We start from the raw sequence: 19,769 nt of genomic DNA, 5'->3' as shown, positions 1-19,769 counted from the left end.
CAATGTGAAATATCTCATTGAAAAAACTGAACTGGAAAATATCCAGAAGAAATAATTTTAAAATTACTGGTCTCCCTGAAAGCCATGATCAAAAAAAGAGCATAGACATATCTTACAAGAAATTATCAAGGCAAACTGTCCTAATAATCTAGAACCAGAGGGTAAAACAGAAATAGAAAGAATCCATTGACCACCTCCTGAAAGAGAACCCAAAATGAAAACTCTCAGGAATATTACAGTCAAATTCTGGAATTCCCAAGACAAGGACAAAATATTGCAAGCATCCAGAAAGAAAAAAATTCAAGTATAGTGGAGCCACAATCAGATTATCACAAGATTTAGCAGCTTCTACATTAAAGAATCTGAGGGCTTGTAATATGATGTTCTGGAGAGCAAAGGAGTTAAGATTAGAGCCAAGAATCATCTGACCAGCAAAACTAAGTATAATCCTTCAGGGGAAATGTTTTGGCCAGCATAACAAATGGGCTAGTGATGGTTGAAAATAAGGAGATGGGGTTACTGATAATTCAACAGAGCTGTTTAATTAGAGAAATCCCATTGCTTATATATCTTTTAGTTTTGGTGAGGCAATTGGGGTTAAGTATCACACAGTGACACAGCTAGGAAGTGTTAAGTGTCTGCAACCAGATTTCAACTCAGGCCCTCCTGACTTCAGGGATGCTGCTCTATCCACTGAGCAACCTAACTGCCCCTGTAGCTCTGAAAACTATGAAAAACAGTTCTGTAACCCACCCTGCTTTCTGTTTTCTATGATGTAAATCTCTGAAGCATGTTGTTAGTTTTTAGGGACTCAATCTTATTCAAAGTTCACAATGCCCCAGTAATTGTGGTAGGACATTATGCTTTCTCATTATTTCATTATATATTATTATGAAATATATTATATCTCATTATTCTCATTATTTCAAGCTTAAATTCATGCTTGATAATCTTAGGAGGAGGGGAACATCTCAGTTACTGAAGTTTCTAGCTTCCTGGGAGTTCTCTACAGCAAAGTAGATATTCAATAAAATACAGGAATTTCAAGCATGCCTATTAAAAAGTTGAATAAAAAAATGGATTGTCAAAATTTGACAGGTCTCAGGAGAAGCATAAGGAGGTAATCAGGAAAGGAAAAATATAACTGATTTAATAAGATTTATCTGTTTACATTCCTATATGGAAGGATGATATTTGTAATTCATAAGAACTCATTATTATGGCAGTTATAAATATATATAGACAGAGGGCATAGGTGTGAGTTGAATACAAAGGGATAATATCTTTTAAAAAATAAAATTAAAGGGTGAGAAAGGAATGTACTGGGAGAAAGGGAAAGGGAGAGGTGGAATAGTATAAATTTGTGCCAAAAAAGAGGCAAGAAAAAGCTTTTACACTGGAGAGGAAGAGGGAGATTGGAGTAGTGATTGGCTCAAAGAGGAAGTAACATACACATTCAATACAAATTTAGATATCTTTCCTAATCTAGGAAAATAGGAGGGGAAGGGGATGTAAGAAATGGCAAGGTGATAAAGGAAAGGGTGATCAGAAGCAAAACACTTGAGGAGAGAAGGTAAAAGGAGAGAGAATAGAATAAACGGGAGAGGGGGATGCAGTTAGTAATATTAATTGCAAAAAGAATTTTGAAGCAGTGTCTCTTAATGAAGGCCTCTTCTCAAATGTATGTGGCACCGAGTCAAATTTAGCCATTTTTCAATTGATAAATGATCAAAAGATATGAACTATGCCCAAAGGGCTATAAAATAATGCATATCTCATACAGTACCACCACTAGGTATGAATCCCAAAGGAGATTAAAAAAAAAAAAGACCTATATGCACAAAAAAATTTATAACAGCCCCTTTTGGAGGGAGCAAAGAATTGTTGGAAATTGAGGGGATATCCATCAATTGTGGAATGGCTGAATAAATTATGATATGGAATTATGATTAAATATTATTGTTCTTTAAGAAATGATGAGCAGGATACTCTTGGAAAAGTTTGGAAATGTCTTCATGAGCTAATGGAACATGGAATGTATTAAGTAAAAATAATATCTATGTTGTAGGATGGATGGTCAGCTGTGAATGACTTTGCTATTCTCAGCAATGATTCAAGACTATTATGAAAGATTTATGATGAAAAATACTATCCATGCCCAGAGAAGGAACTGATTGTGTTTGAATACAGATTGAAGTGTACTTAAAAACAAAAAAAACAAAAACTTGATTTTTCTTAAAGCTTTTTTTTTTTGGATGTGTGTGTAAATTTGTTTTCTTTTGCAACATGACCTTTATGGAAATATATTTTTTAAAAAAGTAAATTTACCAAAAAAAAAAAAATCAGTTTGCTCATCATTTCTTATAGAATAATAATATTCCATTATTCATATACCATAACTTATTCAGCATTTCCCCACCTAATGGGCATCCATCCAGTTTCCAATTCCTTGCCACCAGAGAAAGAGTTGCTACAAAGATTTTTGCACATGTGCATTCTTTTCTCTTTTATGATCTCTTTGGGATAAAGGCCCAGTAGTGACATTACTAGCTCAAAGGACCACCGCTATTCTTACTACTATCACCACCAAGACTGTTCTATTACTATTCCCACTATTCCTCCCATTCCTAGTCTTACTCCTACTCCAGGAAACTACTACTACTAGTACTACATGCCAGACCTAGTGTTAACTGCTGGAGTAAAGGGCAGACCCAGTCCTTAAAAAGCTTACATTCTTCCACCACGCACTTTCCGTCTTGGTATGCCGGGGAGGAGAGGGGCCTGACCTGAGATTTCGGCGGGAATGGGAAACTTCAGGAGAGGAAACGCCCCCTTTCAGCTCTGATCAAAATTCGAGAGAATCACTAGGAGAGTAAATGACCAGCTCAGGATGGTACACCAGAGGCGATACCTCCCTTCTAGACTAACCTCTCAGACCCTCTAAAAGAACTACTTCATTTCCTCCGGGCCTGACTCAGGGACTCAATGAGTCCAAGGTCCCGCCGGAACAGGGACGCCTCAAGTAGGCCGGCTCCAGGGGAGGAGGGCCCTAACGAGACATTCCATTCCGGAGAAACCATGGAGTGTAGGGGCAAAACGAGGAATAAAGACAGTAGTAGGGAGCGTTAGGAGAAAGGGAGTAGCACCACGGACATAACTATTCCAATGAAATTAGTGGAATCTTCCTTGTTGAGAGATTGAACTCCCCCCCCCGTCCCGCCCAGAATTTCTTTTCCACTTTGGAATTGTCCGTTTCTTTGCCTAGTCAGTAGACAAGTCTAAAGTTTCGTGCACGGAGGGGATATTATGATTATAACTTGGTAAAATTTCTATTATGAAGTTAATAGATCATTACCTAAGAATTTTGCCAAATTTTCCATTTTCTCTGGAATTGGTTAATGGGTCACATTTCCTTTTCTTTTGGTTCTTTCAAGAAAGGAATTACTCTCTCCCCCTTTGAGGCTCCCAAATGGTTCAGGCTGTTACCGTAGCGTTTAACGGGATACTGCGAGAGTGTCTGCCATATTGGATTGAACCAATTTCTTGCCCAAAAATAGGGGATACAAAGTTGGAGAGTATCTAACCTAAAGAAATGAGTGTCATCAAAGACGGAAAGTCCGCTTCTTGTGCCCGTAATAGACATATCTCAAACATCTTCAAACACTTCTCTGTGGTTCTGAGCTCTAACAGACACGCCGTAGCAGATGAGGGCGTGGGATCTTCCCCCTCGCCTTCGGCCTGTTGGTCCAGTCCTTACCCCAGATCGGGCGCACATGGCCTGGTAGTAGGAGCCGGTGGGCCCCGCAGTGGCAGCTGGTAGATTCGGAATTTTGGTGCCGACTACACCCGGGAAGCAGTAAGAGCTGAGCGGTGGCGCCAAGGCCCATGCAGGACGCGGAGAACGTGGCGGTGCCCGAAGCGGCCGAGCAGCGGCCCGAGCCTGAGCAGCAGGCCGCGGAGGAGGAACCGGAGCGGCCTGCGGGGCCCAGGGTCCAGGAGGCGGCAGCTGCCGCCTCCGTGCTCGTGCCCGAAGAGAAGGGGGGAAAGGTCGCAGCTGCGGTGACGGTGGCTAAGTCCGGGCTGGAGCCCGAGGCACTAGTGAAGACTCCCGCAGAAGAGAAGGCCTCCGGAGAACCGACCTCGGTCGAATCCCCGCCTTCGTCATCCTCATCTCCTGGGGAGCCGCAGCCCGAGAAGATTCTCGAGCCCAAGGCTGAGTCTCTGGCGGCTAAGGAGGAAAAGCGGGAGGAGAAAGAAAAGGCAGAGGACGGAGGAGGAAAAGAGGAGGAGGAGGAGAAGGAGGAGGCCGGGGGTGAGAAGAAAGACCAGGGCAAAGAGGGTGAGGCCGAGCCCAAGCGCCTGGAGAATGGCAACGAGGAGGACGAGATCTCCTTCAGCGATCCTGAGGGCTTTGTAGATGACATTAGCGAGGAAGGTGAGAGCTAGAGCCTGGACAACTTGGATGAGGAGGAAAGGGAGGTTGGGGAGGGAAAGGGCCCTGAGGGAAGGGCAGGTCCGGCCCCCACCTTGGAACAAGAAGTAGCCTTTTTTCCGAATCTGCAGTAGTCACTTAATAATAGTTCTCATTGATCTTTCCTGCCAACCACCCAGGAAGGATGTGGAAAGAATTGTCACGATTTTACTATGAGGAAACTGAGGCATGTAAGTGACAGATCAAAGGTTACAAAGTACATCTTTTTGTGCCTTGTACTTCTTTGGCAGTCTGGTGAAACATATCTGAAGTGAAACTTACATCTAAAGTGACAAAGGAAATTAATCATATTGAATTACAGTGGTCAATTTCCTTTTTATATGTATATGTGTGTTTATATATATACACACATACATTTACATACAAGTTTCAGAGGTACCAGTTAAGTATCTGGATTTAGAATTTGATCTTGACTCCCAGATCTCACTCCCTCATTTTTTTCTCCACTTACTCATTTATTCAGGTTTTTATTGATAGAAGAACTGCTATGTATGATGATTGGGTGGGAGATGGGATGGGGAAGGGAGAGAAAAGTGAGGATGACTTGAGCAGATAACTTCCTTTATCAGCCTCAGTTTCCTCATTTATAAGTTAAGAAGCTTCATCATCTGCCTCACTGTGGTAAGTATAAAATTAAATAATCTACATGAAACACTTCTTCCACTTATTTAAGTTCGATAGAAATGGGAGGTTTATTCTGTATTGTAATTTCTTTTCCCTTTTTTTGAGAAAAGAAAGAGATCCTTAAAAATGCTACTGGGCTGCTACACAGGTTTGAGTCAAAAACATCCAAAATATAGTAGATTAGTGTTCCAGGAATTTATTTCCTTTTTACAAAAAAGGTTAAATGCCTGTTTTACTGACAGGGCTTTGACTTCAAGAGCTATGGTTAAGGACTCTCCTTTCAGATAATTTGGATATATTGGTTGTATATTTTGTGAGTTTCTGCATTTTACAGTTGATGCTTCTCTTTCAGGGAACTGACTGTATGATTTTTTTCCTTAATTCACCCTTCCATTTAGTTAAGATTTTAGAAAACCCACTAATTTCAGATGTTTCCAGAACTGGAGAAAAGGGGCCAGGGTAGAGTTGTAAATCTACAGCAAAGTGTCAGAATCTGTATGGGTAATCTGCTTCTCCTTTTTTTAAACTCCATAAATGATATGTGATCTAATAACAATTGATATTTATATAGGATTTTGTTCTTTCTTTAATATGATTTGAGAATTACAAAAACACAAGTACAAATATTCCTTTTTACAGATGAAGAAACTGCTACAAAGAACAGATTAAGAGTTAGAAGAGGAAATTATTAAAGTGAGGATAGAGGATTTGAATTTAGATTCCATCATGATTTTTTTGTTTTGTTTTGTTTTTAATTTGAGTAAATTATCATAACTTTCAGGGCTTTAGTTTGCTTAGCCCTCAAATGAGGGGATTGGGCCTGATGTCTCCTGAAATCCTTTTTTAGCTCTAAATCTATGAGTTGGAAGTGGTTTCAAATCACAAATCTGCCACTGAAATACCTGTTTGATATGCGGTATTGCTTCCATGGGCTTCAATTTCATATTTCTGAGGTCCTTTCCTTTATGATAGGAAATTAGCAAAATCCTGTCTCTTTTTTTCCCCTGGTTGGATAGCTTAAAAATTCCCCCTGCCCCAGGTTAAAAAGAGAAGGAAAATTAAAATGTAATAACAAATATACATAGCTAAGCAAAATAAGTTCCCATGTTGGCCATGTTCAAAAGATGGATGTATCTGCATTTTAAGTCCAACACATCTCTTTTATCCTTTGGAATTGATATTTGTCATTACATTTATTAGAGTACTAAAGCCTTTCAGAGTTGTTTTTCTTTATAATTTAACATTTTCATTTTGTAGATGAGGAAACTGATATTCCTGCCTGAGTCACCTAAATAGAAGCAGAAATGAGATTCTAACTCTTATCTCTTGTTCCTTAAACTTATTACTCTTTTATCATACTTTGACTAAAATGAAAAATAATTACATGTACCTTTTTTTGGGCAGAAATATATAAAAGAAAATGGAATACACAAAATTATTGGTGTCTTATAAAATTTTAAAAAGTAGATTATGTCCAACTATTCGTTGAATTAAAACTAAAAAAATAAAAATTTAATTTCATAGTATTGATGCTACAATGCATAGTACATTTTTAATATTCATGCTTTAATTCTAGATATAGACATTTGACAGAGAATTTGTAACTAGCACAGCAAAATAACTTCTCCCTGGTCAAGAGCTCCAAGTTGCTAATATGAATGTTTCATGTAAACACTTTGCAAGCCATAAAATGTTTTATAAATGCCAGTTATTTATTATTTTTAGCAGAGAAACTGCTCATTCTGACCTGATCATAGGTATTTCTTCAGATGTCTTATACCAAATAAATTTTCAGAATTTTATATAGCTTTCATTTGAACTTTTCATTTGCCCTTCTTAAAAAGCATCACACATTGTTAAATAGCAACAACCCAAGACTTGATAAGTTAACTCATTTCACAATTATGTCTTTATCTACAGTCATCTTTTCCATTTAGTTTTTCCACTGAACCTACTGCTTAATTAAGCAAATGGTGGTCAAGCTTTTAACTCTAAATAGTTTTCCTCCCAGCTCATGAACATTTTTCCTTTTCCAGGATAACTAACACCTATGTAGCTAGACTCTTTTCAGTCTTAGAACAGGGGTATTAAGAACCCCTTTTTGGACCCCAGTGTTGGTCTGGTGAAGTGTTTAGACCCCTCTCCAAATACTGTTTTTAAATTTGTGAATCTATAGGATTACAAAGGCAACCAATTTGAGTGAAATAGTTTTCAAAACTTAAAAAAAATTTCATACATTCACACAGGTTTCCTAGAGTTGTCTCAATCACTAAGAAGTGACTTTTTCAGTCACACTGTTACTATGTGTCAGAGGAAGGAGTTGAATTCAAGTTTACCTTAGTTTGAGGCAAAGTATCTACTATGTTCCACTTTCTTCTCTTCATATAGCTATTTTTTTTTTTCATTATGAGCTGCTTGTAAAAAGGATAGGTACTTATAATGAGACTTAGTCAAGTCTTTATGAATGTGGGAGGGATTGCATCAGTTTGCATAAAAACTGACTTGCACAAGATGCAAACCTTATAAAAGCAGAGCAGGCTTAACAGGCAACTTAATTGTATAGTATTGAATATTTGTATGGTATGTGAGTTTTAAAATCCATGCATAAAAAAAAAAAACTTAAATATAAGAAAAAATTGAAAAAGAAAGAACATTTATACCCAGCAGAACATAAGGAAGAATTCAAAATATGGACACATACATATAGGTATAGGTATATACACTCATATAAATATATTACATATATACACATATCTAAAACAATATTAATATGACTGACATAATGTAGATTTCTCTGTTGAATCTTTTAAAAGTTTGACTTTGAGACCAATGATCACTACCCCTTCTTTTTTTCAATAAATTCTCCTGATCATTATTACTGTGTTTGTGCATAACTTTTTCCTGTTCCTGCTAACTCTTCTACTTCTGCCTTTAATTTGCCTTGCTATTACTTAAGACTTCCCCCCACCCCCTCTTCCCTTTATGTTCCTTTTCCCTCTTTATCTCATTGCCATTAATCTACTCACCCTTCTATACCTCACTTTATCCTATTCCCTCTCCCCCTATTTCTACATAGATTTTGGAGGGTGTTACACTATATGTGTTTGCTCTTTATCCCTTTCCCACTTTGCATAAGTTTTCAGAATTACCAGTTCTTTTCTTTATCTAATTCCTTTATGTCAATTCTTGATTCTTGGACACCTGATTCATATAACATAATTACAATTTTTACTTTTTCCTAGGTGTTTTTTCTTTTTAGTCACATCGTACTCGGCTCTACCCCATTTTGGGCTACCTGATTACTATCGTCAATTTTAGATAGATGGTTTACATTTCCATATGTAAAATATAAACACTTTGTTCTTATTGAGTCCCTTGAAAGTATTCTTTCATGTTAAGCCTATGTACTTAATTGAACTTTACATGGTAAATGTACCAGGTATTTTTTTAAAACTGAGAGTTTGATATACACTATCTTTTTCTTCTACTTTTCTAGACTTTGACCTTGATTTTAGCCTCCTATTAAAATGTTTTAAATTTAGAGTAATAGTCTTGGAAATCATTTTTAAAAGTAAATTTTTATTCTCTCTCAAATATTTAGATACCCTTTTGTTAGGAATAAAAAAAATTGCATTCTGTTCTTAATGTTTTCCCCTTATAAATGTGCCCTTTTATGTTTCATCCCGACCAACTTTTAAAAATGTACTTGCAGTAAGAAATTATGTCAACCAGTTTTTTTCTGACCTCGATATTTTGTGTATTAAAATATTCAAGATTATAAAGAAAAATTAGAATTATAATTAGATTTAGTTAGATAAGTATGTTTATGACAAGCCATTATTCTTGTAATACTGTTTTAAAGTATTGTATAACCTCCATTTTGATAGTTTGCTCATTTGTTAAATTTGTGAAATTGTGAAGGCTAAATAAAAACTATTGCTGGAACTATGACCAGTGATGTTATTGTTTGGCAGGTCCTTCTAGTTCAAAGGAAGATCTCATAGTAATAGAACATACAGGCAGTGAGTTAATTGGAATTCTTGACTTAGGCTTAGGATCTGACATTTCATTAGTATCAAGACAGCACTTGTTTCTGCACATTGGATTGGTCCATTCTGTTAATCCACTTGAAGTAGAATTTTATGAAAGATCTTTAAGGAAAAAAGAGCTATTAATTTCACTATGGAAAAGCAAAGTAGACTAGTTTATTGGAAATGTTGCCAACTTTGTTACTTGAGGCAGCTGTTTTCCATTTCTTCAGATATTGTAGTACAATTTACAAAACATTTTACATAACTCTTACTTGATAATTATAATGCTATGAGGTAAGCAGAAGGGATATTATCTTTGTTTTCTAAATGAGGAAAATGAGACTTAGAGATATTTATTAACTTCCCTAAGATCACAAAGCTAGAAATAGGATTAGAAACCAACTGTTGCCTGACGGTTCTCTTTTCTACTACTATAATTCTAGTGATAATGCTTTTTGGGATTTCTAAAGGTTTAAAGTCTGAAATAGTTTTGAAAACTATAAATGGAGGTTTACTAGGTCATGAAATAATAGGTGATGTACACTGAAGCATTGTGTCATTAAGAATCAGTTAAACTAACTTCTCTTCACTTTTGCAGCTTTTTTTTTTTTAAGTTTTATTAAAACAATTTATGAATCATAACTTAACTATTAAATTTGGGGAATTACATTCCATTGAGAAATTGGGTACATATGTTGCATGAGTTGGTTTTTTTTGTTTGTTTGTTTTTTGTTTTTTTTGGTGTGTGTGTAAATGCATATCTTTAACTTTTACAGAATTGCTGGGAGATATACTGAAAGATAGACCACAGGAAGCTGATGGAATTGATTCCGTGATAGTGGTGGATAATGTTCCTCAGGTAGGACCAGACCGTCTTGAGAAACTAAAGAATGTCATCCACAAGATCTTTTCCAAGTTTGGGAAAATAACCAATGATTATTACCCAGAGGAAGATGGAAAAACTAAAGGGTAAGTAATGAAAAATGTCTATTTTCCTTTTTAGGGGTACCTGACAGGTTGTAATGATGATTGTTTAGTATACACCCCTAGCATCAACTCTCTTGGTGGAATAGAAATTATCAGTAAACTAGTTAGTCACAAGGCAGGCAGCTAGAGAAAGATCACATTGTGGATCTTGAATTGTGATCATGTAAACTGGTTGATCACTTGCAGAAATCCAGTTACTGCTTGTTTTCACTGTTGTTACATTTCATATACAATTCTACAATTCAAGCATTTAACCACAAATCCTGAGAAAAGGCTTGAGCAGAAATGCAAGTTGGATGAATTTTCGTCAGAAGCAAAAAATACAATTTTATCTTTTTTTTAAAATAAGAAAATCTAACCATTTTTTAAAAGATTAGCAAGAAACACAGCTTTATACACAGCATAACAGCCAAATAATTATTTGAATGCCTTTCATAGTACCATTGAGATGTGGGGTAAATGTTAGTAATTATTCTGTCTTTTTAAAAATTAATTTTATTTTTTCATTCAGCAAAAGTCTACTTTTTCTTCCTTTTCTCTTACCCCTAAAGTGAAAACAAAAGAAAAATAAAACCTGTTTTGAAAACATGTGGTCAAGCAAAATCAATTTCTGTATTGGCGGCATCCAAAAGTAATTTGAGAGAAAGAACATAAATATCTTTGTCTTATTCTATACTTTTTCACCTCTCACCCTGGTCTTCTGCCCCTTCTTCAGGAAATGGGTAGCCACTTTCTTTTCTTGTTGATTTCTTGCATTAATTAGAGTTTCTGAGTCATTTTTTTGCATCAATTTGTGTCATCCCAGAATTCTGTCTGAAATCATCCCTTCTAAGAGTCAGGATAAATATAAGGACCAGTCTTGGTTTTGGAGATTTCTTTCTTTTGGGGGTGTGATTTGTGGAAAGAGGGAAAAAGCATGTAGTATTACTGTTAGATACAATTGCTTCCTAAGGAATGCATTTTTGTGGAAGTATTTTATTTTATTTTTTATTATAGCTTTTTATTGACAGAGTATGCATGGGTAACTTTTGTAACATTGTCCCTTGCACTCACTTCTGTTCCAACTTTTCCCTTCCTCCCTTCAATCCCTCCCCTAGATGGCAGGCAGTCTCATACATATTAAACATGTTGAAGTATATCCTAGATACAATGTATGTGTGTGGATCCATACAGTCTCTTATTGCACAAGAAAATTTGGATTCACAACCATTCTGGAGAGCAATCTGGAATTATGCCCAAAAAGTTATCAAACTGTGCATACCCTTTGACTCAGCAGTGTTACTACTGGGCTTATACCCCAAGGAGATACTGAAGAAGGGAAAGGGACCTGCATGTGCCAAAATGTTTGTGGCAGCCCTGTTTGTAGTGGCTAGAAACTGGAAAATGAATGGATACCCATCAATTGGAGAATGGTTGGGTAAATTATGGTATATGAATGTTATGGAATATTATTGTTCTGTAAGAAAAGACCAGCAGGATGAATACAGAGAGGCTTGGAGAGACTTACATGAACTGATGCTAAGTGAAATGAGCAGAACCAGGAGATCCTTATATACTTCAACAATGATACTCTATGAGGATGTATTCTGATGGAAGTGGATTTCTTCGACAAAGAGAAGATCTAACTCAGTTTCAATTGATCAATGATGGACAGAAGCAGCTACACCCAAAGAAAGAACACTGGGAAATGAATGTAAACTGTTTGCATTTTTGTTTTTCTTCCCAGGTTATTTTTACCTTCTGAATCCAATTCTCCCTGTGCAACAAGAGAACTGTTCGGTTATGCACACATATATTGTATCTAGGATATACTGCGACGTATTTAACATATATAGGATTGCTTGCCATCTCGGGGAGGAGGTGGAGGGAGGGAGGGGAAAAATTGGAAAACAGAAGCGAGTGCAAGGGATAATGTTGTAAAAAATTACCCTGGCGTGGGTTCTGTCAATAAAAAGTTATTAATAAAAAAGAAAAAATGGATTCAGAAGGCAAAAAGAACCTGGAAAGAAAAACAAAAATTCTAGTCCACATTCATTTCCCAGTGTTCCTTCTCTGGGTGTAGCTGATTCTGTCCATCATTGATCAATTGGAACTGAATTGGATCTTTTCTTTGTCGAAGATATGTGGAAATATTTTAGGAAAGCAACTAGTATTAAAAAATTGTCAACTAAACATTTTTCTAAATAAGTGGTAAAATTGGACAAAGCAATAGAGAAAGGTAAAATAACTGTAGCTAGATGATGGCTTGAATTTTTCTTTTTTTTTTAAATTTTAATAATAGCTTTTAATTTTCAAAATACATGCAAAGTTAGTATTCAACATTCACCCTTGCAAAACCCTATGTTGCAAGTTTTTCTCCTTTCCTTTCCCCCACCTCTCTTCCCAGACAGCAAATAATCCAATATAGGTTAAACATATGCAATTCTTTTATGCATATTTCCACATTTATCATACTGCACAAGAAAAATCAGATCGAAGAGTGGAAAAAAAATGAGAAAAAAAGCAAGCAAATAGCAACAAAAAAGATGCAAATACTATGTTGTGATATATATTCAGTCCCCACAGTCCTCTTTCTGGATGGAAATGGCTGTCTCTATCATATGTCCATTGGAATTGGCCTGAATCACCTCATTGTTGAAAAGAGCCACGTCCATCACAATTGATCATCACATAATTTTGTTGTTGCTGTGTACCATGTTCTCTTGGTTATACTTACTTCACTTAGTATCAGTTCATGTAAGTATCTCCAGGATTTTTTGAAATCATCCTGCTGATTGTTTCCATAACTTATTCAGTTATTCCCCAAATCATGGGTATCCATTCAATTTCCAGCTCCTTGCCACTATAAAAAGGACTCCACAAATATTTTTGCACATGGTGGCCCTTTTCCCTTTTTTAAGGTCTCTTTGGGATAGAGACCCAGTAAAGACAATGCTGGATCAGTTTGATAGCCCTTTGGGTATAGTTCTAAATTGCTCTCCAGAATGGTTGGATCAGTTCACAATTCCACCAACAAAGTATTAATGTCCCAGTTTTTCCACATCCACTCCCAACATTTATCATTATCTTTTCCTGACAGCATGGATTTTGAGAGAAATGACCAATAACCTTTCTGTACTACAATGAAATTTACTTCTTTTGTGAAACAGTTTGAAATTTTATTTGACTTTTTATTAAAGTAAAACATACAGCTTAGTTATTTTATCTGTAACCAGTAAATATACTAATATTCATTAATTGATCTTGCCTTATGTTTGTTAAACATTTGTTTTATATTTTTCTGTTGATGAAAGACATCACCATGTTAAAGGGATTCCAAATGTCCAGTCACAAAGAAGTTTAATGTTATATCACCTTGCACATACAAAAGATTATAGTTGTGCCAACTACTTTCGTTTTGTTCTTCCTATATTTGTAGTTACATTTTTCTGGAGTATGTCTCACCTGCTCATGCTTTGGACGCAGTTAAAAATGCTGATGGGTACAAGCTTGACAAACAACATACATTCAGAGTAAACCTTTTTACAGACTTTGACAAGTAAGTACACACTTTTTACTATAGCTTCATTCATATAAACATACCCATACAGCCCTGTGATCTAATCAATGTACTGTAATATTACATTGCTTAATAATAGTATGGTCATGATCTCTTTCAGATATATGACAATTAGTGATGAATGGGACATTCCAGAGAAGCAGCCCTTTAAAGACTTGGTAAGATCTTTTGTTTTTAAATTTAGTCTCAGAGGGTTAAAAAAGCAATGTCCAATATCTAAATGCTATTTTTGAAATCCTTCAGAATCACCAGAGAAAACGGGTGACATTAGTCATTTGTTTTGATAATTTATTGTTTAAATTTGAATTTGATGATATAAACATTTTTTCCTTTATTATTCTAGGGAAATCTACGCTATTGGCTGGAGGAAGCTGAGTGCAGAGATCAGTACAGTGTCATCTTTGAATCTGGGGATCGTACATCTATATTCTGGAATGATGTGAAGGATCCAGTATCCATTGAAGAAAGAGCGGTAAAAGTTGCTTGCTCTGGCACTCATAGAGTAATAGTATAGGCAAACTGCAAGATCTCTTCCCTCCTCCCTTCCCAAAGGATACCTATTTCACATATCCCAAAATTTGGGTTTTAGATAGAGACCTTGCTTTAAACCTATTGTATGTTTCTTAAAAAAAATTTTTTTTAAGCAATGTTATCATATAAAAGTTGTATGAAAAGATATCATTTTCTTCTTCTGAGATTCTAACTTCATAACCGTCCATTATAGTTGTCTTTTGCCAAAGTATTGGGTCATAAAAATATAGGTACTTGATTCAGTGGGACTGAGCAGTAGTCTTTAATTCTGTGGTTCTCTCTTTTATATGATTATTTTCTCAGTTTGTTAATTTTATACTGATTTCCACAGAGATGGACAGAAACCTATGTGCGCTGGTCTCCAAAGGGCACTTATTTGGCTACATTCCATCAAAGAGGAATTGCTCTCTGGGGGGGAGAAAAATTCAAACAAATTCAGCGATTCAGCCACCAGGGGGTACAGCTTATTGACTTCTCACCTTGTGAAAGGTATGTTTTGTAAGATCTAATAATTCATTTCAGTGCTAATGAGTCTTGTCAAATGAGAAATCAGCTCTTATTTCATTCAATATTTCTTCATAAAAGTATGAAAGATTTTGTCTAGCAAAGTTTGGATGTGAAAGCAAATGGAAACAATAAAATCTAAAATAGAATGATCTAGTAAGCCCTAGTTAGGTCCTTGTCAATACAGTCTATCATACTCAAAAACTTCATTGTCCTGCATATAAAAAATATCTATATTCTCGAGTATTTTTACCTATTTCCCCTCCCCCCCCCGCCCCGCCCAGTATTCTCCAACCCCTTATTCTTGGGCTTCTAGTCTCATTATTATATTAAAACTCATTTTAAAAACAATTTGACTTGTCACCTAAGAAATTTTCATCTTAACCTCCCTCTAACATCTCAAATTTTGCTTTAATGTCTTTACTCTTCTATCCTATTTCCTTCAGTGCTTCTTTTTTCTCTCATTTCATGTATGTTTCTTTCTAGACTCAGTTTTCCCTCTCCTACTCTTTCATACTTTCTCAATATTGTTCATCATCTCTGTTTCAACTATTACTTAGATGCTAAATGACTCCTAGATTGATAATTCTAGCCCTAAACTATCTTACAGTCTGCTCTTTTTATTTAATGTTTCTCCTTTGTTATAGAAAGCACAAATAGCAAACTATCTTATTCATCCCTCTTACTCTTCCTATAATAAGATCAGCCATAATCTTTACCTATTTAGGTTTTTGCTCAAATGTCACCATCAGTATGACTGATGCAAGGACACTTATGTTTCAGTATCATTTTAATGTTTAAGTTTGTATAGGGTGAGATGATTAATGTTGGCACAGTTTATACATATCAAGAGTATTCTCACTAATCTTAAAAGAGGCTTATCCAAACATAAGATAGATAGAAATAGGAGTTTCATGGTAAGATAAACTGGTTTGAGGTCAATCCCACGTTGAGTTTATTTGGTGTTAGGTAGTCCTGCCAGGGAAGATGCATTCACTGAAGGTATTACCCTACATATCTGGAGCTATTACGTATCTCGAGCTATTTCTGTCACTCTTCTCACTCAGTTTTTCTCTGTATTTTGCCAACCTGTAATAAGGAACAACCTGGTTTAGAGTTTTCTTTTTTCAAAAACAGGTGTTCTAGAGATAGAAAACAAACAATCATGGTCTCTAGGCACTAAGGTTCCTCAGCTGATGAATGCTTAGATGTGAATCATATCTGACCATCACTGTATTTACCTTGTTAATTGCACATAAATAGAAAGTTTTCTTTTCCCATGCTTCTAGGGCATACACATTATTTAATTTAATTTAATTATTATTTATTTATTTATTTTTTGTCATCTTGACTTCAAAGGAGAAACATTTTTCAACCATCACTTAGCACTGAGAATACCTACTTAGATTTGCTCCATTAGTAGGAACTGCTGAGATAAGAATACTCTTGGGACTGTAGGAGTAACTCAATCATAACTATGTGATTATACTTTAATCTTTTTAACCTCTGTCCCTTTCTCTCTAATTTGGTTGGGGATAGATAATACCAGTTTTAATGGAAGGAACATACAGAGAAGTTTAATATAGTGGTATTTATTTTTCTCTTTCCTAGGTATCTTGTGACTTTTAGCCCTCTGATGGACACACAGGATGACCCTCAGGCCATAATTATATGGGACATCCTCACGGGACAGAAGAAACGAGGATTTCATTGTGAAAGCTCTGCTCACTGGCCCATTTTTAAGTAGGTTCAATATGAGGATCAGAGATGGTCTTTCATTAGATTCTTTTGTTGTGGATTGATACATAGTAACATCTGATTTTTTTCCCTAGGTGGAGTCATGATGGCAAGTTTTTTGCCCGAATGACAATGGATACACTCAGCATTTATGAGACTCCGGTAAGTGACTACTTATTTAGAAAATGGAATATTTATTGTAAATAATTTTGCTTAATGACATTTATTTCCATTTTCTTTGCCTTTTTAATTTAGTTAATTTTCTGGATTCTGAACAACTCTGAACAGGCACTATTTTCTAATGTCTGTCATCTAGCAAATCAGTGTTAATTTTTTATTTTAATTTTTAGTGTTACTTTGTAACCTTTCTGTGGGCAGAGCTAATTAAAGCATTACATTGGATGTTTTTAGTGTTAATCAAATTTATATTTTATATTGTTTCTTACCCTTGAATTGCATTTGGAGTGACTCTTATGAGAATGTAATTCTGACATGTTTTTATCTGTCATGTCCTCATATCTGGCTATATCTTTTTCATTGTAGTCTATGGGTCTTTTGGATAAGAAAAGTTTGAAAATCCCTGGGATAAAGTAAGTAATTTCTTTCTTTAAGGAAAGCCTTGTTTCTTGTTTGTTATGTCTTTAATGTGAGTGCCTTTTGTTCTGATCATTTTCTCCCTTAATGATTGGGAAGTATATTTCATTTTTCAGAATGGAAGAAACTTAATGCCAAGCCTAGTAATTATTTTTCACAAACTACTCTAGATGGTTCCAGAAGGAACTAGGCCAGCCTGTCCTTTATTTTATAGAAGCTTCATGAATCATTAATACTGTTTGTCTGTGTTAATATGGTTGTAAAGAGATTATGTTTCCAGCTTAATCAGTTTCATAGAAGCTCATTTTTGTGGGTTCAAACTGAACCCTAAAACATACCTTATCTCCCAAACTTGTTCATATATATATATATATATATATATATATTTGCAACAGAGGTCTTATTTTTTTTTTTATTCCCAATCAGTTGGGAAGTCAGGTAGAAGGGAAAGAAGGCAGATTTTTTAAAATTAAATATAATTTTCTTTTTTTCCAGCTTTGAAGATGTCTTTATTTTTTTTTTTTAATAGCTTTTTATTTACAAATGTGCATAGGCAATTTTTCAGCATTGACAGTTTCAAATCCTTTTGTTCCAGCTTTTTCCCTCTTTCCCCCCACTCCTTCCCCCAGATGGCAGGTTGACTTAATACATGTTAAATATGTTAAAGTATAAGTTAAATACAATATATGTATACATGTCCAAACAGTTATTTTGCTGTATAAAAAGAGTCAGATTTTGAAGTAGTGTACAATTAACCTGTGAAGGAAATCAAAAATGCAGGCAGAGAAAAATAGATTGGTTCATAGTCATCTCCCAAAGTTCTTTCGCTGTGTGTAGCTGGTTCAGTTCATTACTGCTCTATTGGAATTGATTTGGTTCATCTCATTGTTGAAGTGGGCCACATCCATCAGAATGATCATAATGTAGTATTGTTGTTGCTGTGTACAATGATCTCCTGGCCCTGCTTGTTTCACTCAGCATCATGTAAGTCTCTCCAGACCTTTCTGAAATCATCCTGTTGGTCATTTCTTACCGAACAATAATATTCCATAATATTCATATACCACAATTTATTCAGCCATTCTCCAATTGATGGGCATTCATTCAGTTTCCACTTTCTGGCCACTACCAAGCTTGTTCTTAATTACAAGGTTTTTCTTGTTCCTTAGTACAATCCAAAGCTCTCTTGTTAAAATGAGTTAATGTGCATTTCCTATTAATATCATATATGACTATCTGGTGCATATTGTCTTAGATTGCATTGTTCCACTCCCATTTTGCAGTAGTGATTAAAATGCTGTGCAGTACTAGGACATTTATATTCTATATTGTTTACTTGTATGTGGAAATATTTTTGAGATGTGTACGAGTTATATGATTTGTCTTCATTAATTGTTCTTTGTAATAACTGCCTGTGCTATGAAGAAAAAATGTAGTTGAAATATTTTATCTATAATCTATAGATTCATCTATAATTTTTCCTTTGCATTTGTGTTTATTTGTACTAGAGCTTTTTCTCCTTTTTCTTTGTTTCCTGATCTGTAAAATGATGGGGTCAGACTAGTTGGCCTCAAGTCCCTTCCGGTTCTATGTCTATAGTTTAGTAATAAGACTCTTTGATGAAAAATCAGATTGTAGTTGGACCTGTCCATTTCTGCTTATATTTCATGTTCCATCAGCTGGCCTTATATCTTCTTTATTTATATTGTTCATATAAACTAATAACATGACACATCACCTTATGTTCCTCAGCCTTTCCAGGGACTATTAGAACATAATAAAGTGGTTTGATCAGTTGAAGTCAGAATTCATTAATTTTCATAATTGTTATGATGATATATCTTTTCCCACAGGGACTTTTCTTGGTCACCTGGTGGTAACATAATTGCTTTTTGGGTGCCAGAAGATAAGGACATTCCTGCCAGGGTAACCTTGATGCAACTCCCCACCAGACAAGAAATCAGGGTTAGAAATCTGTTTAATGTTGTTGACTGCAAACTACATTGGCAAAAGAATGGAGATTACTTGTGTGTCAAAGTAGATAGAACTCCAAAAGGTACCCAGGTAAGTAATGACACTAATCATCTGGTTTCCTGGTACTCAGACCTTTCACTTCATATTTAAGTAGCTTCACCTACTATAGATAAAATATTTTTTATTTTGCTAGATTATAACATGGGTTTTTCTTCATTTTCTTTTTAACTCATTTATGTAGTGCTTAAAGATTTATACTCTGCTTTTGTCACAAAAAGAGCTTTGTGAAGTAGTTGTTAGCTGCATTTAATAGAGGAGGAAACTGAACTTGAAAGGCTAAGTGTGACTTGCTCAGAAAAAGCCTGATAGTGAGTATCTGAGCTGGGATTTGAACCCCCAGGCTTTCTAATTAAAGTCAGCCACTTTTCTTCTATCTCAGGTTCCCTCCCTCTATAACACTAACCCACTTTATATAATACTTTGTGATAATATGTTCATTGAATTTTGGGATATAGCAACTGCGGTTGATATCAAAGTATTTGATAATAAATTTGTAGCTACCCTGTCAGATTGCTATATTGGAGGAGAAACATTTTTTTAAATTAATCAAAAAGTTGATTTTTCTTTCCCTCTTGTTCCCTTCTTCCATTGAAAAAAGAGAAATTAAAAATCCTTATAGGAAATATATATTATTAAGGAAAAGAAATTCCTGCATTGGCCATATTTTTAAAAAGTT

General features: G+C 35.3%; 1 protein-coding gene across 1 annotated transcript in view; it reads left to right on the top strand.

The window, feature by feature from the left end:
- Window positions 1-3,742: 3,742 nt before the first annotated feature.
- The window catches only part of EIF3B (eukaryotic translation initiation factor 3 subunit B), a 32,627-nt gene continuing 16,600 nt past the window's right edge, over window positions 3,743-19,769 (top strand). Inside the window, exons 1-10 of the mRNA XM_003761536.4 lie at window positions 3,743-4,435; window positions 9,924-10,116; window positions 13,553-13,672; window positions 13,794-13,851; window positions 14,037-14,165; window positions 14,556-14,713; window positions 16,340-16,471; window positions 16,561-16,627; window positions 17,009-17,055; window positions 18,913-19,123. Of these exons, the coding sequence (XP_003761584.1) occupies window positions 3,886-4,435; window positions 9,924-10,116; window positions 13,553-13,672; window positions 13,794-13,851; window positions 14,037-14,165; window positions 14,556-14,713; window positions 16,340-16,471; window positions 16,561-16,627; window positions 17,009-17,055; window positions 18,913-19,123 (1,665 nt within the window). The 5' untranslated portion in view covers window positions 3,743-3,885. The remainder of the gene's footprint in view (window positions 4,436-9,923; window positions 10,117-13,552; window positions 13,673-13,793; window positions 13,852-14,036; window positions 14,166-14,555; window positions 14,714-16,339; window positions 16,472-16,560; window positions 16,628-17,008; window positions 17,056-18,912; window positions 19,124-19,769) is intronic.

Source organism: Sarcophilus harrisii, chromosome 1 (assembly GCF_902635505.1).
Source record: "Sarcophilus harrisii chromosome 1, mSarHar1.11, whole genome shotgun sequence".
Taxonomy (NCBI): Eukaryota; Metazoa; Chordata; class Mammalia; order Dasyuromorphia; family Dasyuridae; genus Sarcophilus; species Sarcophilus harrisii.
Note: the sequence above shows the minus strand (reverse complement) of the source record. Positions and strands in the feature narration are given on the sequence as shown.